At 39.4% G+C, this 17,939-nt stretch overlaps 1 protein-coding gene across 6 annotated transcripts in view; it reads left to right on the top strand.

The window, feature by feature from the left end:
- NSMCE2 (NSE2 (MMS21) homolog, SMC5-SMC6 complex SUMO ligase) overlaps positions 1-17,939 on the top strand; it is a 232,458-nt gene that overhangs the window by 44,315 nt on the left and 170,204 nt on the right. For 5 of the 6 annotated variants that reach the window (XM_043879240.1, XM_043879239.1, XM_043879241.1 and 2 more), the window contains one exon: positions 1,848-1,954. In XM_043879240.1, the coding sequence (XP_043735175.1) occupies positions 1,848-1,954 (107 nt within the window). The remainder of the gene's footprint in view (positions 1-1,847; positions 1,955-17,939) is intronic. The other variant, XM_043879244.1, reaches the window with a different exon arrangement.

Below are 17,939 nucleotides of genomic sequence, written 5' to 3'. Positions count from 1 at the left end.
AACCTGCACCATTATTTCCTTTAATTAGATAAAGCTTGTGTGAAACCAGGGGCCTACGTCTCGCTTTTTAAAAAGATTTTCTTTTTTCATATTTTTCATTATTTTAAATGAGAAAAAACTAAAAAAAAATTTAAAAACTAAAAAAACCCTAAATTATAGGTCAATTCCAAACTCCTAACCAATTTGCTGAAATGTATATACAGTAAAATACTTATGTTAAGTCACAACCCATCATCATTAGGATATAGATTGTTTAAAATTCTCTTTCTGATCATCAAGCAATTAATATGATTTTTAACAAACAGTTGCCATATTATGGCAATAGAGACACGCTGGTACCGGCAACGGCTAAGCAGCATGTCTCTTTCATTGATGTTTGGACATTTTTGAATAGTCTTACGATTTTATTTGGTATATGACTTGAGACCTTTCTCTTATACCATTTTGTTTAAAATTTGTATTTAATTTTGTGAATGTAAATACAATTTTTTTTCTTATATAAACCCTGCTCCTTCCCAATCCTCAAAAAGAAAAACAAAAACTTGTATAGAGGTATACATATATTCTGTGAAGTCTGGGTGTTACAAGCCAAGAGATACTCTGCTAAAAGCATGTTAACCCAGGAGATATTTTAAGGAATGTGTTTATTATTGACTGTTGTAAAACTGAAGCATAATTTAGAAGTCTAGGAAATAATTTCTTAAAAGCCAAATGTAAGTGGGTTTTACATTATTTTATAACTTTGAGCTGGACAGTTGTATTGTTCTTCAGGGGAGACAAGGAATACTGACATTGGTCTGAGTTAAGGTATTTGAATGAAGAGTCTTCGCATGTGTGCATCCCCAAATGTGATTTAAGGACACCAGTTTTATTTTCATTTCTTTCAAGTTTTTAAATGCTAACATTTTTTATTATCCTGTGTTCTCTATCTTTTCCTGATCTGTTAAATTGTGTGTCTAGAGCTTGGGGAAATTTTTTCTTTTAAGCACTTTTAATATTATCTCACTTTTCTAGTCTACTAGTCACTTTTTGTAACCCTCTTGTCCCCTGAGGGTTTTTTAATTTTTAAATACAGTAAGCATGGTTGTTTCGTGCTCTGACCGATACCTGAAACATTTCGGGATCTATTTCTGCTGTGGCTTGTTGTTACAGTTTTTCAGAGACACGTTTGTTCTTTCTCTCTCTCTGCCCTCTGTTCTGCTCAGTGGCCGAGGCCAACCTCCCTACAGCCTGGAGGAGCAGGGTGGGCTTGTTACTCTAGTTCCTCTTTATTCTGAGGAGTGGGACCTCCAAGTTACTAGGGGAGTGTATGCAACTTTGGTGTCCTGTGTTCTGCTTCTGACTTGGCCCTGGTTTTTCTACTATCTTGTGACTTTTGTTTTTAAGGAGATCTCTTTTTTTCCTGTTTTACCCAGTCATTTTAGTTGTCTTCAGTAGGAGGATTGGTCTGCATAACCCAGCCTACCATTACTAGAAGTGAAAAATCTTCCTTATTTGATCTTTAAAGATATTGAGGTTCATGTGCAGATATATAACTGGGCTGCTTTAATGGATGATGGAGCTGAGGCTGAGAAAAGTGTAGTGGTTGATTTCAGACCATCCAGGTAGGTGGCATAGCCTGAGACTCATGTGTCTGACTCTACATTTCCACCTTCGAGCCTTTTTTTGTTGGCCATCTTCTTCAAATTTTGAATGAACCAGGTGTATATTGAAGACATTTTAAAAGATGTAATGCTTTTGCAAGATCATTTACGTAGACCATTGACTAATAATTATGTTGGTACAGCTTTTCCCAGATACGGCATTTTAAGTGAAAAACAATAATTTATTTCCCTTTTATTTTTCAGCTGAAGTGAGTAGTGAATACAGCATGGATAAGGCAATGGTTGAATTTGCAATGATGGATCGGGAACTAAACCATTATTTAAAGGCTGTGCAATCTACAATAAACCATGTAAGTTTACACCACTCACCTGGTTATATTTGGTTACAAGTGACTGACTTAGAAATAGAAACACAAAATCAAAATTCTTCTCTAACCTTTAATATTTTCTTATCCTTTCTGTGGTAGCTATTAATCTCTTCTTAATCAGGAAGTTCATAGAATAGGAATCTTAACTATTTTCCTAAATAGGTCACCTAGATTTAATTAGGATATTACAGTTTATATTTCCTTGCATTTTTTTGGTCTCAGATTTTATTAGTCAGCCCCCTTTGAATGTGAGTAGTTTCTTATAAAAAACTAAAAACTGCATAGAACTTGTTTTTATTGTTACATTTGTTTAAGCATACAATTTCGACCAGGTTTGGTTACTCATTGTCCAGCTGTAACAAATATGTAGCTATTGCAAAATTCATAGAATCAGATAATAGGGAAGAGTTTTAGAGCAAGTTTAAAAATAAAGCAGCTTGGCATTTCGTTTTTTTCCAGAAGCCAAACTTAACTTTGTTGGCTCCGGCTATCACAGGAACAACACATAAAGCAGTTAAGGTGGGAACATAGCAACATCCTTTTCAGCAGTACTGTGTTGAGTAAGAAATGAGCAATATGATTGCAGTAATGTTTCTGAGAAGTGCTTTGTCCTCTGAGCAGTGGAAACTCCCCTTTGAACTGATTTCGTATACCTGTGTAATAGGATGTCTTATACTTCTGGTTTCTTTATTTGCTTTTTCTTACTTATATCTATGGGAAAATTCTAAAACTCAAATATTTTACAAGATTAGCTGCTGTTCAGTGGAAGAGAAATTTTTGAATATGACTTAATGCGTAAGCTATATTTAAGTGAGTATTACATAGTTATATGTTTGTGATTATATGCCGTTTTTCTGAGTTTTTTCATCTTTAAAATTTTGTTTTCTCCTTTTTTTCTTTTGATGGTTAATATTTACTAAGTGTAGCATTTGTGATTATCTTAAGAATGTCTGTATATATCCAAGTAATACACTCATTCAACTTATACGGTTCTGGTGTTTCTAACCATTGTGACTATCTTTGGACTGTGAATATTTCTTCCATAGGAAGATATGAAAATGGTATCATATCTGGTCTTTGAAACTGATAGCAATGATTTTCAACTCCTGCTGACCCCTAGAACCAGCCAGTCCCTACCTTACACTAAAGAGATTCTGATTTCACCAGTCTGTCTGAAGCAGGATTGGGGCACCTGTATTTTTAAAAACCCATTCTATTATGTATCCTAGGTTGACAATCGCTCAGTCGTGTCTTGACTCTTTGCGACCCCACGGAGTGTAGCCCGCCAGGCTCCTCTGTCCATGGAATTCTCCAGGCCAGAATACTAGAGTGGGCAGCTGTTCTCTTCTCTAGGGGAACTTCCCAACCCAGGGATCGAACTTAGGTCTCCCACATTTCAGGCAGATTCTTTACCGACTGAGTCACCAGGGAAGCCCAAGAATAAAATATATTTGCTGCCAAAGATCAGAGTTAGACCTATGTATGGGCCGGTCCAGCATTGACCCTTGTATTCTGTGGAGGTTATTTGATAGGCTTTTCTGCTTTAACCTTGATGTTTTGCAAAGGAAACAGCACAGTGTACATTATAGATAAGAAAACAGATTTTAAAAGTTGAAGTTAATGTGGATTTTTTCCTATTAAACTTTAGAATTCACAGATATACATGATAATTTTATATAAAGAATTGGACTTTCTCCCCTTCAAAAAACTGAGTCACTCATAAAGGGGAAAAAAGGAAAAGCAGCCCTCCCCTCACACATATTCAGTAGTTAACAGCACTTCTTTCATCTTGAGACTTCATTCTATTATCCCCACCCTACTAAACAGGAAAGATGGTGCTTGGAGTTTTATCCAGCTTTTCAGCCCTAACCACAGCCTGCACTATGGAGCAACTTGGTTTCAGTGATTCTAATGCTTGTCAGGAAGGTCCCTGATCTTTCATAAGAGGAGAGCATGTTTAGTTGCAGTTTTTTCTTATGCAAAGTTGTGCTTTCTGTAGAAGCTTGATATGAGACCAAGAATAGGAAATCATAATTTTGTAAGATTTCTAAGACCTAAAACCATATGGAGACATAGTGGGGATATGACCATTATTTTGAGGGAAATATTTTATCCTCTTTATATACTATTCACTCTTTACGCAGTATGGAGTACTGTCTTGCTGCCATTTTATTTCTTGTTTTGGTGAAGGATAAAGAATGAATAGCAGCTTGAAAGGGGTCAGAATAGTATAGTTCTTTAGCAATAGAAAGGGTCTAGGGAACAGAAACTGTTACAACTCTGGTGCTCCCATTTTCCAAGTTATGATCATGGGTCAAGAAACTTAACCTCTTGGAACCTCATGGTCTTCATCTATAAAAGTCTTCCCCTGCCTGTTTCATAAGATTATTATGTTAATCAGATTAGATATTGTGTATCAAACACTTTGACATTCATAAAATTTGATAGAGGTAAAGATACTATGTTATTACAAACCTGGATTTCCAAATACACTCCTGAGAAAGGTGGAACAGGATCTTTCTTAAAAACAAGTACTTTGCTCACTTTATTTCAGGGCTTTGAATTAAAACTTTTATTGGCTTTAACCTGTCCTCCTTTGGAATCCAAGAATCATATAGGATTAGATTTTAGCTGGTTGAGTTACAATATGAGGTGTTTATGATCTCTAAAACAAAGAAATTGTTTTAAATCAAATTATTAAGAAAGAATGGACTTCCCTGGTGGCTCAGTGGTAAAGAATCCACTTGCCAATTTAGGAGATGCAAGTTTGATTCCTGGGTTGGGAAGATCCCTGGAGAAGGAAATGGCAACCCACTGCAGTATTCTTGTCTGGAGACTTCCATGGACAGAGAAGCCTGGTGGGCTACGGGGTCACAAAAGAGTTGGATACGACTTAGCAACTAAACAACAACAACAATTAAGAAAGAATACAGATAATAGGAGCCCCTATGAGTCCTGTCTCACGTCTGCTCCCTCACGGGCTTTTAGGAATTACAGTACTGCCATTCCTATATCCTTTGCCAAGATTCTGGTCCACTCTCTGGTCTTTTCTGTTTAAAAAATTTTTTTTTAATCATCAAAGAGCATTGGAGTTTCTTATTTAAATGAAGATCTCTCATTTGCTCTCATCTTCACAGAATTCTGAAGGTTATAAACCTCTGAAAATGTTTTCGAAGTTTACTTTGGAACCTTAAAGGTGCGGCTCAATTTACCAGCCATGGCTGGGAAGTCCCTTTGGCTTTTAACAAAGCACTCAGATCGCCTTTCTTTGTCCTTTGAGAAAATAGAGCTGCTATTTTCTACAATGCTTGAAGATTTTATTTGGAATCAGTATTTATTTCAGTGCTCTGAAACTTAAAAAAAGAAAAGAAGTAAAGACTTTGTCCCAGCTGTTTTGTAGAGGGAATATTACTGCAGTGAACACTAAAAAACCAAAATTCCCAGGCAGCCCGTAAGTCATTTATAAAAACCTTCAGGGTAAATGGGTTATATACCTGTCACAACTCTTTAAAACATGTTAAACCACAAACAATTTCAGTAGGAACTCTATGGAGATTTTCAGTCATGAGACCACACATGTGATGAAGGTGTTTTGAAAGCTATAAAATGGCACATAGATATGCTCTGATCCATTTACTTCTTTTATCGCTGTGACTGCTAAGGAAAAACTTTTCTCAGTTTCATGTTGAGAACAGAGTAATGTTCTGAACATTAGCTTTTGATGACCTAATGTTCCCTTTCTTGATTTCTAAGCTTTTATTATTTGAGTATCTTGAAGGGCACCATGGGCTGGCTTTTTGTTCTCAAACGTTCACTGAACACATGTTTTCTAAACACCTATATGCCAGATACTTCTCGGTGCTAGAATCTGGAGGTCAATCAGCAAAGCCCACATGACCTCACCTTCAGAATGTCTGAAGTCTAGAGAGGGAGACAAACATTTAACAAAGAGCAGTAGAGTCATTATTTAATGATTGTTGTGCTGTGTACTGCAAAGGGAAAATAAAGTTTTTAAGGAGAGTTATTAACTCAGGGGGCATAATGTCCTCTGGGCAGTGGGTTGGTGGTTAGGGGACTCCTTCCTGATAAAGTGATATTTAATCTAAGATGAAAGTCTGATGAGCTTCAACATGGGGATCACGACATATAACTTCCCCTGTCTGTGTGACTTTTTGCATGAAATGGAAGCATCTTTTTTTTTTTCCTTTCCTTGATGTCAGAGTTTCAAAGTGCCTTGATCAATCCGAAGACTTAATTTGAGAAAATTGTCAGAGAAAGCCTGCTTTTATACATAGAAAGGTTAAAGTCTGTAGAGTAGCGGAGTAACCTGCCTAAGGTTGGTCAAGGGTTCTTTCATCTGCAGATGTGAGTGCCTGCCATGAGCCAGGAACTGTGCTTATTAGTAAAGCAGTTCTGCCTATGGCAGTAGGCGATTTATTAATAAGAATAATTTCACTGCTGATATTCTGCGTCTCAAGCCATTTTACTGGTCGCAGGGATTATCCCTCTTGAAGTGAGACTCTTTTATCATGTATCCAAAAGTGAAAGTGAAAGTCTCTCAGTCGGGTCTGACTCTTTGCGGCCCCGTGGACTACACAGTCCATGGAATTCTCCAGGCCAGAATACTGGAGTGTGTAGCCTTTTCCTTCTCCAGGGGCTCTTCCCAACCCAGGAATTGATCCTGGGTCTCCTGCATTGTAGGCAGATTTTTTTACCAGCTGAGTGACAAGGGAAGCCCAAGAATACTGGAGTGGGTAGGCTATCCCTTCTCCAGCGGATCTTCCCAACCCAGGAATCGAACCAGGGTCTCCTGCATTGCAGGTGGTTTCTTTACCAACTGAACTACCAGGGAAACCAATTCCATGATCAGGAGCCCTTATTCCATGTGTCGAATAAGCAGTGGTAATACTGTATACTATATACTTCTGGTTCTGGATTTGTGTGATGGTTTTAAACTAAACTTGGAGTCCATCTTGTGGGCTTCAGAGTCCAGAAGGTAGGCAACAGCTTGATCCAAAGAGTCCTCAAATTGATTCTCAGGTAAGTTTTTTTCAAATATGAGATGATGAAGAGTCCAACAGCTATCGTGGGGGTGGTCTTTGTAACTTTTTTATAACCTTAATTCTCATAGTGAAAAAGAATGCCGCCCCCCGCCAAGCTAAATAACAAATGGCCTAAGAGGTTCCTATTAGTTACAGATATTATTAACAGTCAGTGATGAAATATTCATTTTCTGTGCTTTTTTGATGAGCAGTCTAAACCTGGAGTTTAGTAAAAATAACTAAAGCTTAAGATTCACATTATACTTTGCATTTTTTTTAATCATGATACTTAGTTGTGCGGTTTTACTGTAACAAACTTCAAATCTTAAAGGAAATGTCATATTTTACCCGTGTATGCTTCTTTCAGTATGCGCTGCTTGAACATCTTACCTTATGGAAGACCCAGAGCATTTGTATTTTCTTCACCTTCCTCAGCGGCTCTCTTTTGTGCTACATGCATCTTAAAGACTATCTAAGATCTGAACGCATTTATGTCAGATTGCTACCACATATTTCTTGGCAGTTTTTAAAATCAGTTTTTTATAACAATTCCTACCAAGTATAGAGGAGGAGGCTATTTTTCTTCTTAACCTGAGAGGGGCAGTTAGTTGCTGGATCGGCTCATTTGGGTTGTTCCTTATAAACCTGTTCATGGATATGCCCTGTGCACTGTGGCTTTTTTACTTGATAAGCTAACACGAACATTTTATCTGCCTTTGAAAGCTAGTATGTTGAGAGTTAGAAGAGTGGAAATATACCTCGTGTAAGTTGTTGAAACCAACACAATCTTAGATATAATAAAAGAACAAGGTGGGTCAAAGGTATAGCTTACCTCAGCCTTGACATTATGCAACTAGTTTAGAATGTTTTTGACATATCACTTCCCACTGCCTCCTCACCCTTCACCCTTCATCACCTGGTAAACTTTGCCTTTTATAGATCTTATTTTAAAGTTACTTTAACATTCCCTTTAACGTGAAATCTTATGGGGTATCTTGTAAGTTGGGAGTTACTTTTTTGGTTATACCAGATTTGGGGAGCCTTTCTCACAGAGAAAGCTAATGATTTATACTATCTGAAGAAACTTCCAGGGCAGAGGATGTGATTTATTGGCTATGACCACTTGGTGACTGGATGTAAGAATGCACCTCGCACTGTGACTCATTGACAGAGGTAGAAGGAGGGATTGTAACGCTGGGGCAGGAGATCCCTGAGCAGGGGAGAAATGACTCTTGTTAGGTAAGGGATGACAATGGAATTAGTGAAGAGCTCCTAGAACCAGGTGGGAAAGTACTGCGAAATCCTCTGCTAGCCCTCCAGAACAGCGTGTGGTGCCTTTCCGTCCACGTTAACAAAGGCTCCTTCCATCTCTAGGGACATTGCCCAGATGTGCTGATTAACCCGGGGGGAGAAATTGATGTAGAGGGCTTCCCTCTTGGCTCAGTGTTGAAGAATCCGCCTGCCAAAGCAGGAGACACGGGTTCGATCCCTGGTGTGGGAAGGTCCCACATACTGCGGAGCAGCTAAGCCCAAGCACCACAACTGTGGAGCCTCTGCTCGAGAGCCTGGGAGCCTCAGCTGCTGATAACGTGTGCTGTGGAGCCCACGCTCTGCAGCAGGAGAAGTCACTCTCCGCACACCACAGCTAGAGAGCTGTCCCTGCTCGCTGCAACTAGAGAAAGCCCAAAGCCCCTGTGCAGCAACGAAAACCCAGGACAGCCAAGAAAAAAAAGGTTGATGTAGATACTCACTGTTCGGCCTCTCGGCTCTGGAATGTCTCTTTCTGTGATTACTGGTAATTAATTTCTATTCCATTGCTCTAGAACTCCCTCTGCAGTTCTTCCTAAATTAAGGTTGTCTTTAGTAGCATTGTGTCTTAATACACAGAAAGAGTAGATCTGGGTATAGTATTTCACTAATTGAGTTGCCTCTATAGGAAGGAATCGAGATATAAAACTCTTAGATTCCTAAGTAAGGTAGCTACTAATTGGTGAACTTTCTGGTCTGTGTTGTATTAAGAATGATTATCATGGATGGTTTATAGAAATCTGTCTTTGTGTTTCATAGGTATCAAGTGTTGGATTTTATTCAGAGTTCTAAAACATTTACACTCTACTGGGCCTTAACGTGCCTCTCACGCAGCATTTTCAAGTTCATTCCATAATGCTAATTAATCAGGATGTGAATAAGTATAATAGAAAAAAAGGATTTTGTGGTCAAATAAGTTTGGGGAATGCTTGATTAAAAGAATTTCCTTCAAGACTCCAAAGCCTTTAAGATGCTTTTGTGCATTGTGATTCTCCAAAGGAAGGTATTTAGTTATTTCCTAAACTTGTTTGAAAACCTCTTTGGGGAAGGACTGATACTTTACAGAACCCACTTTGGAAAATGCTTCTATTGTCTCAATCCCTGTTTCTTATGGAGGAGGCTGAGAGATGATGGATCCAGCAGTATGTGGTACAGATTTCATGGCATCCAGGGATCTAGGGAGTACCTCAAACTCCCTACCTGAAGTGGACCTACAGGATGTTTCTGTGCAGAAAATCAGGGAGGGGCCAGACCTCTGAAAAGACTGCTATTCCAACAGTGGAAAGAGGAAGGACCAGCTCTTTTTAAAAACATGCAGTGGTTGCTTGGCCGTCAGAGCCTCTCTTTGAAGCAAACAAGACCCTATGTGTGGGGTGTTGATTCAGAAAAGTGGGGGGAAGGGAGTTTTCTCAAGGAAAGAAAGAAAGGAGGGCTAGTATAGGCAGGAAGGACACAGCAGCAGTGTGGACGGGGAAAGCACGTAGACTCTGAAAGCCTGGCTCAGCAAACCCTCAGTGCTTGTTGAGCGCCTTCGCCTCAGTGGTACTGGGCAACGCTGACAGCTGATTACCTGAATTCTTTAAATGAGGTGAATATTCTTCAATACAGCAAGCTCTTGCTCATTTCTGACATTGGGCATAGTCCGCATTTAGCATCAAACCCTTATTTTAGATAATCACTTGAGCCTCCTTCCACATCAGACTTTTCACCATACTTGGTAAGTGTTACAGATCTTGAGATGTTGGCCTTTCCCCACTATTTGGTGCTCGTGAGCATGGGCTTACTGCAGAAGAGATGGGAGAATAGACTGAGCCACGGAATCGATCACCAAATGCTGAGACTCACTATAAAATGAATGCATTTGCCAAGTTTGGAGTTGAAACAGCTGCTTGTTTATTAATCTCATAATTAAGTTTTCAGTTAGTGCCAGTAGTATGCTTAGTTTAATGAAGATATAAAAGCCTCTTGACATGTGTATATAAAGTAGGCTACAAACTAATATTAACAGTGAAATAGTTTGACACAGATAATACAAACATGCTTGAGAAATTCAGAGTAAGGGAAAAGAGCCTTTGCTTAAATTCTAGCTTTTCTACCCTTTAAGCCTCATTCTCTTTTTAAGTGAGGGTGATCAAATACAGGTCAGAGAGTTCTGGAAACAATGAAAAGTGATAGCATGAAAGCAGCGAAAAAGTTCTGTCAAGGCTCATTTATAAAGTTGCTCAGAGAGTTCTGTAAAGGAGAAGTCATTTCTTTTGATCAGATTTAAACAGTATCTGAAGAGGAAATTTGAGTTAACATTTAGAGAGCAGAGTAGGCAGCAGGAAACCATTGGGAAAGGCCAGAGTTGATTATGTCCTTGAGATGTTGAAGGAAGGCCCTCTTTCCTTAGGAGGAGTCTTCTGGTAATGGGGGCAGTGAGAATGTTGGGGGGAACTTGGTGCTCATAGTGTTGTAAGCGGAAAGGATGGGATGGAATCTGGGGGACCAAGCCAGTGAGAAGCGTGGCATTTGGCCAGTTGGATGTGAAGTCCCTTGGTCAGTAAGTCTACTTTGGTCAGCAGCAATGACGAACAGATTGTGTCCTTTAACATTTGCTAATTAATGGCAGAGGGGGCCCTACTAGATATAAGGACCAGCTGTGTGTTCTGTGCTCAGTTGTGTCTCTTTGTGACCCCATGAACTGCAGGCTGCCAGACTCCTCTGTCCATGGAATTCCCAAACAAGAATACTGGAGTGGGTTGCCATTTCCTTCTCCAGGGGATCTTCCCAACCCAGGGATCAAACCTGTGTCTCCTACTTGACAGGTGGATTCTTTACCACTGTGCCTCCTGGGAAGCCCTATATAACATAGTATGAAGAGGCTATAGCAAGGACCAGACAGCTAAGTAAAAACTTTGGTAATTCAGGATTAACCTTTGATGTTTCCTAAAGTAAACAAAAATTACTTAACGATGTAAGCAAGATAGTTCAATAAATAGCATAATTATATACCCATGTGCACAGTTCAGTTCAGTCGCTCAGTCGTGTCCAACTCTTTACGACCCCATGAATCGCAGCACACCAGGCCTCCCTGTCCATCACCAACTCCCAGAGTTTACTCAAATTCATGCCCATCGAGTTGGTGATGCCATCCAGCCATCTCATCCTCTGTCATCCCCTTCTCTTCCTGCCCCCAATCCCTCCCAGCATCAGGGTCTTTTCCAATGAGTCAGCTCTCCGCATCAGGTGGCCAAAGTATTGGAGTTTCACCTTCAACATCAGTCCTTCCAATGAACACCCAGGACTGATCTCCTTTACGATGGACTGGTTGGATCTTCTTGCAGTCAAAGGGACTCTCAAGAGTCTTCTCCAACACCACAGTTCAAAGGCATCAACTTTTCGGTGCTCAGCTTTCTTCACAGTCCAGCTCTCACATCCATACATGACCACTGGAAAAACCATAGCCTCGACCAGACAGACCTTTGTTGGCAAAGTAATGTCTCTGCTTTTTCATATGCTGTCTAGGTTGGTCATAACTTTCCTTCCAAGGAGTAAGCGTCTTTTAATTTCATGGCTGCAGTCACCATTCACAGTGATTTTGGAGCCCCCAAAAATAAAGTCTGACACTGTTTTCACTGTCTCCCCATCTGTTTCCCATGAGGTGATGGGACCAGAAGCCATGATCTTAGTTTTCTGAATGTTGAGCTTTAAGCCAACTTTTTCACTCTCCTCTTTCACTGTCATCAAGAGGCTTTTTAGTTCGTCTTCACTCTCTGCCATAAGGGGGGTGTCATCTGCATATCTGAGGTTATTGATATTTCTCCCAGCAATCTTGATTTCAGCTTGTGCTTCTTCTAGCCCGGCTTTTCTCATGATGTACTCTGCATGTAAGTTAAATAAGCAGGGTGACAATATACAGCCTTGCCGTACTCCTTTTCCTATTTGGAACCAGTCTGTTGTTCCATGTCCAGTTCTAACTCTTGCTTCTTGACCTGCATACAGGTTTCTCAAGAGGCAGGTCAGGTGGTCTGGTATTCCCATCTCTTTCAGAATTTTCCACAGTTTATTGTGCACAGAGAGAAATATTTCTTCAGTTACACTTCCACCATTAAGTAGTGTTTGTTAATTAGTGCCCATTTGAACAAATAATTGGGAGAGAAAAATGTGTTGGATTTACTCCTCCAATGTATCATTATGTATGGGTTATCAGCTCTATTTCAAATGTGCAATCTATGTAAACTGTTGACAGATGAAAGAAGAGAATGTACATAAGTGGAGAGGATGTAAATGCGTGTGAGTTTGCAGTTGTGCTGGTAAGGAGAGCTCTTTGAACCCGCAGCGAGCCAGTGCCTGGTGAATTGTCGTTGAGAAGATGACGAGAATTTCTTTTTACTGTTTCTCTCTTAAAACATCAAGCTTCTAGCAATAGTGACTTTCGTTCTTTTTTATTATGACCAGCCTGATATTTTAATCACTTGAGCTTTTTGATTTTTATTTCTTTTGAGGCTTTTTTTTTTTAAAGGAAAATTAGTGTCACATATTATAGGATTCCTTTAAAATAGTGAAAATCCTTATGCACACTTCTCATAGGCTAGAGTAATACACCAGTTTAATTATTTCTTCTCTCCTTTATTTGATCTTAAAAAAATCATTTAATTATCTTCTAATTGAAAACGCTCTTTATAAAGACCATGCCCAGGTAGCTCAACTGGCAGAGCATCAGACTTTTAATATGAAGACCCAGAGTTCAAGTCCCTGTCCAGGTGCCAAAATAAATTTAAAAAAAAAAAAAAAAAGACTTTCCTGTTGGTCCAGTAGTTGTCACCACATTCCCATTGCAGGTCCACTGCAGGAAGTGAGGATTCAATCCCTTGTCGGGGAACTAGGATCCCTCATGTTGTGCAAAGCAGCTCCACCACCTCCCTTGACCCTCCAAAAAGACCAAGTCATTGTTACTTAAAATTGGAAGCAAAACCAGGAATAAATTTAATATGATTGCATCACACAGTTGATTTCCAGATGTCCTGACTTGCTGCTTTTAACTTTCCCCTTGACCGACACCCAAGGGTCTCACATGCTTCAAGTGCCTTCCAGTTGCCTCATGTATTTGTGATTCTTGGAATGTCACTGGTACCAAGGAGCAAACCCACTCCACCCATCAGGTTACTCTCTGTCACCCTGAGGATTATTTTAGCCTCCACCATGACACAGAAGCCAGTAAAGCCACATGAAGTACTAAATCGGAGCTCTAAATGAACTAAATCCTGGGTGTATTCAGAGCATCCCTCTTACAAAATCAGAAAATAAATATGGCTCATGAGGTGTGGTTACACTGTGTCTTAAAAAGCCTCAGCAAAAACAGAAAAAGCCTCAATTTTTTTCTTGGAATAAGTTCTTACCATATTACTTAAAGCACCCATAAATAATATAGGTGAAGTTAGAATGTCATGTGATATTGTCTATAATAGGAATGGTATTGCTCAGCCAAAATATGGAATTAACATATTTTACCTTTGTGAAGTGCGTCCCCATTACAGTAGTAAATTGTTTAGTGTTACTGTTCAGGTTAATTATTGTGTTTTTGTCTATACCTGTCTACTGAAAAGTTGTGTTGACCTTAAGCAGGTTTGCAAAATGAACTCAGTAGTATCTGCCGCTACCTCTCACAGAGCGGTTTCTTGATTAAGAAATGAGATAACCTGTGTGAAAGCACTTGAGTGGTAAAAGTGCTGTGTAAAGGCGAGGGCTCAGTGCTCTGGCCTGTTAACTTTTAGCTTGTTTTCTCATCATGAGAATGTCTGCCACATGCTGTTTAAATTGGTACACTCTTCTAAACCCCCTAAACTCAGAATAAATGTGTTGCCATTTATAGGTGGCTTGTGCTTTGTTTCCTCACGTTTATTTTCTCATGCCACAGCTTAAACTGGAAGGAAAAAATGTGTAAGTTTTACATTCACTTTTTGTCCTTAATTTAGTCATCTTTTTGGTAAATGCTTATTTCTGCAGAAATCTCATGTAACAGTTCAACAAGTGACTAATGCAGATTGGGCTTGCTTAGTCTCTGAGTCACTTTATTATGAAACACTTAAAGTTGAACATCGATCGGTAACAATGAGGAAATAATATGAGACAATTTATACTTTCTGATCTGATGGTTTCAGTGACTAACTCATCAGGCAACACTAAAGAAGAAAATTAATGAAAATTCACAAAGCCAGATGAAATTAGTCTAAAAGTCAAGTCTCAGTAAATCACAGTCACCTTTACCACTTTCTCCCCCTTTCTCAGCAGTTGGCATTTCGTTGATAAGAGTGTTGGGCTGGGAAGTAAAGATCTGACTTCTCATCCTTGTTCTGCCAGACTGTGACCTTGGACAAGTCACGGAAACTTCTGTGCTTCAGCTTCCTCCTTTCTAAAGTGGGAGTTATCAAAATATTTGCCCCACACACTTCACTGGGCAATTGTAGATAAAATGAGATTATAAATAGGGATGTGTTATTATAAATAGGAATGTGTTTTGGCCCTCCCTCCCCCAAAAAGTGAAAGGTGGTATATAGCTATTATATCCTGACTGTCCCCATCTGACATCTCATATCTGAATGGCTACAGGCCCTAAGAGTGAGAGAGACTTCCTGAATCTGCCTCAGAGGATCAGAAGGGAGTCTCTGTTAGCTGTTGGAGCTGGAAGGAGATAAGACACATTCCCAGTGTTTGGATTTCTGAATCGACTCATGGAATACAGTTTCCCCTAGAACATTCAGTGGCTAGGTTTCCAGGCTAGCCAATTGTTTTTTTTAATGATTTAATCATAAATAGTTCTTTGTAATCCAATTTCCATAAAACTATAACAAAGCCCATTTGTGCTCTTGGTGTCAGTTTGGTGTTTCAGATGTTCTGGAGGACTTAGCCTAGTGGATGAAAGCAAATTAACTTCTCCTCTGACTTTCCCAGTTATTTGATATTTGTCTACAGGCTGTTGATCGTTTACTTAAACCAGGTTTAGAAATAATCAGTTTCTTTTCTTCATTCTCCTGGCACTTTGACTGAAAGAGTCTGCAGCCAACTTATTTTGCCCCAGGTAAGGGGTGAGGAGCCCTCTGGAATCCCTGCCCCCTTTAGTGATCACAGAAACCTCCCAAGTTAGCTAAGGTGGATGCGGTGGACTCTGAGCCTCCTCACGGCTCAGGGACACGCTCGGGTCGCGTGCTCAGTCTCGAGAGTCGAGACTTGAACCTTGGTTTTTGATGTGTCATTCAGGGCTCTTTTCATGACATCTCCGTGCCTCAGGACAGATGTAGTTCATTGAATTCAGTTTCCTTTGGGAGTAGGAGTGTTTTTATCTAGTCTTGGTTATAAAATATGCTTATGATCTTACACACATCTTATTGTAAATTTCCCAAATGTAAAATTTTAGTCTAAATGAGCAGTGACTCTTCACACTGCCTTGACATGCACAGGGAGGGATTCTGTTAGTATTAAAGAACTGCTTGAGGAATATTGTTATATGGAACTGTTATATTAAAAAGATGGGATACTCAGTCTTTCCATAGTAACAGTAACATTTCTGTTAACATTTCTGTAGTGCTTGCTATGTGCCAGGCAGTACTCTGAAGTTGTATTGGTTAATTCAGGTTGAGAAGCATTTTCCTTCTTGCCAGCTTAGACTACAGATTTGCTCATGATCAGTTTTTAGAAGCAGTGAGGGGGAAGTCTCTGCGTGGAAGAAGGCAGGGAAGTGGTCAGTAAGTGGCATTTCAGGGAACATGTAAAGGGTATCTCTCTGGGGTAGTGGAAAGAATACCACAGTTGGAATCAGGAGATACAAGTTCATCCTTGCTCTTCCACTGCCTAACTGTGACATTGGTCCTCTGACTTATCCTCTAAAATCTTCAGTTTTTTTATTTGTAGGAAAGAGGATAATGATACCTCATGGGGCTTTTGCACAGATTAGGTGCAATAATGTAGGTCAAGCACTTAACTTCATGCCCTCATATGAGGCTTCATGAGAGAATGTTAATTGCTTCTTTTTTTTTATTAAAAAAAATTTTTTTTTGGCCACATCACACAGCATCCAGAATCTTAGTTCTTCCCCGCTACCCTGCCTCTGATCTGGGGAAATAAGAACCTCTGTCCTCCCTGAAGTGGAAGCATAGAGTCTCAACCACTGGCACACCAAGGGGTCCCAGTTGCTGCTTTTAATCTCTACCCAAGGTGGTTGGGAAATTAAATTGGAGAATGGACTGTGAAACCTAGTTTATAGTTTTTTAAAAAATATCATCCAATTTAAAGATGATATGTATAGAACAGACTTTTGGACTCTCTGGGAGAAGGCAAGGGTGGGATGATCTGAGAGAATAGCATTGAAACATGTATATTATCAAGTGTGAAACAGATCTCCAGCCCAGGTTGAATGCATGAGACAAGTGCTCAAGGCTGGTGCACTGGGAAGACCCAGAGGGATGGGATGGGGAGGGAGGTGGGAGGGGGTATCAGGATGGGGAACACATGTAAATCTGTGGCTGATTCATGTCAATGTATGGCAAAAACCACTACAATATTGCAAAGTAATTAGCCTCCAACTAATAAATGAAAAAAATAAAAATAAAGATGGTATTTCCCATTGACTTCTGCCTTCTTGAGTGCTTCAGAGTAAATGTGCAGGAAATCAAGGAAAACAGACTATGGCTGGAGAATCTGGGTTTTACAGAGTGGCCATCAAGTCTGGAACATGGGTGAATACACGATAAATGGCTTAATGGGATCCCCCGTTATGATATTGTATTGTGTGCTTTACAATATGACATTGTATGCTTTCAGACTTGGGGGCCACCTTGTAGTTTTAGCTTTATCACCTGTTTGGTTCAAGGAAGTTATTTAATCTCTCTGGGCAGTGAGAATCAAATTATATAAATTATTCTAAAAAGTGCTCTGTATGCTATGAATCACCTAACTGGTTTTTGTTTTGTTTATTATTTTTCCTTGTGGTACAGTGGCTTTTGATTAGATTATAATAGAAGTCATTGTCATGTGCTCAGAAAATTTTTCTCCTAAGTGACAAAATGTAAGGTAAAAGTCAGTTTGATAGCTTTAGTAATAGGAAGTCATTTCAAATAACAGGAAGCTGTATGAATTATAGAGAAAGCAAGAACAGAGAATTTGATAGGCTTCTAAATGAGATTGAATGGACCAACCTAAGGAGAAGGAGCTTAATGAACCACTGGATTATTGGTAATTCCACAGTCTTGATTGTGTTGGATAAGATATAAATGAGAGAAAGAGCCAGCCTGATATCCTTGAATTACCCTCATTCTGTGCTATAGACACAGGGTGTGATATAAAGACAAGGGACCTGAAATCAGACTTACTGTCTTATCAGAATGTTAGAAGATAACTTAATGTTTTTTTTTTTTAATGTGGTATTCACAAAATAGATATTTTGCTGCTTTTTCAGACCTTATAGTCACATAAACTGGGTTTTCTGATGGATGCTTGGCAAGAACAGAGGAAAGAGCGATGAGTGTGTCTCTTTCTGTTTGGTTATAACAGAAATGGTAAGTTTGTTCCTTTGGTTATTCAGATCTTCTAGTACATGGAGGGTGACTAGAGGACCCAGGAAAGACATGGAACATGAGCAG

The sequence above is a fragment of the Cervus elaphus genome, chromosome 21, assembly GCF_910594005.1.
Source record: "Cervus elaphus chromosome 21, mCerEla1.1, whole genome shotgun sequence".
NCBI lineage: Eukaryota > Metazoa > Chordata > Mammalia > Artiodactyla > Cervidae > Cervus > Cervus elaphus.
Note: the sequence above shows the minus strand (reverse complement) of the source record. Positions and strands in the feature narration are given on the sequence as shown.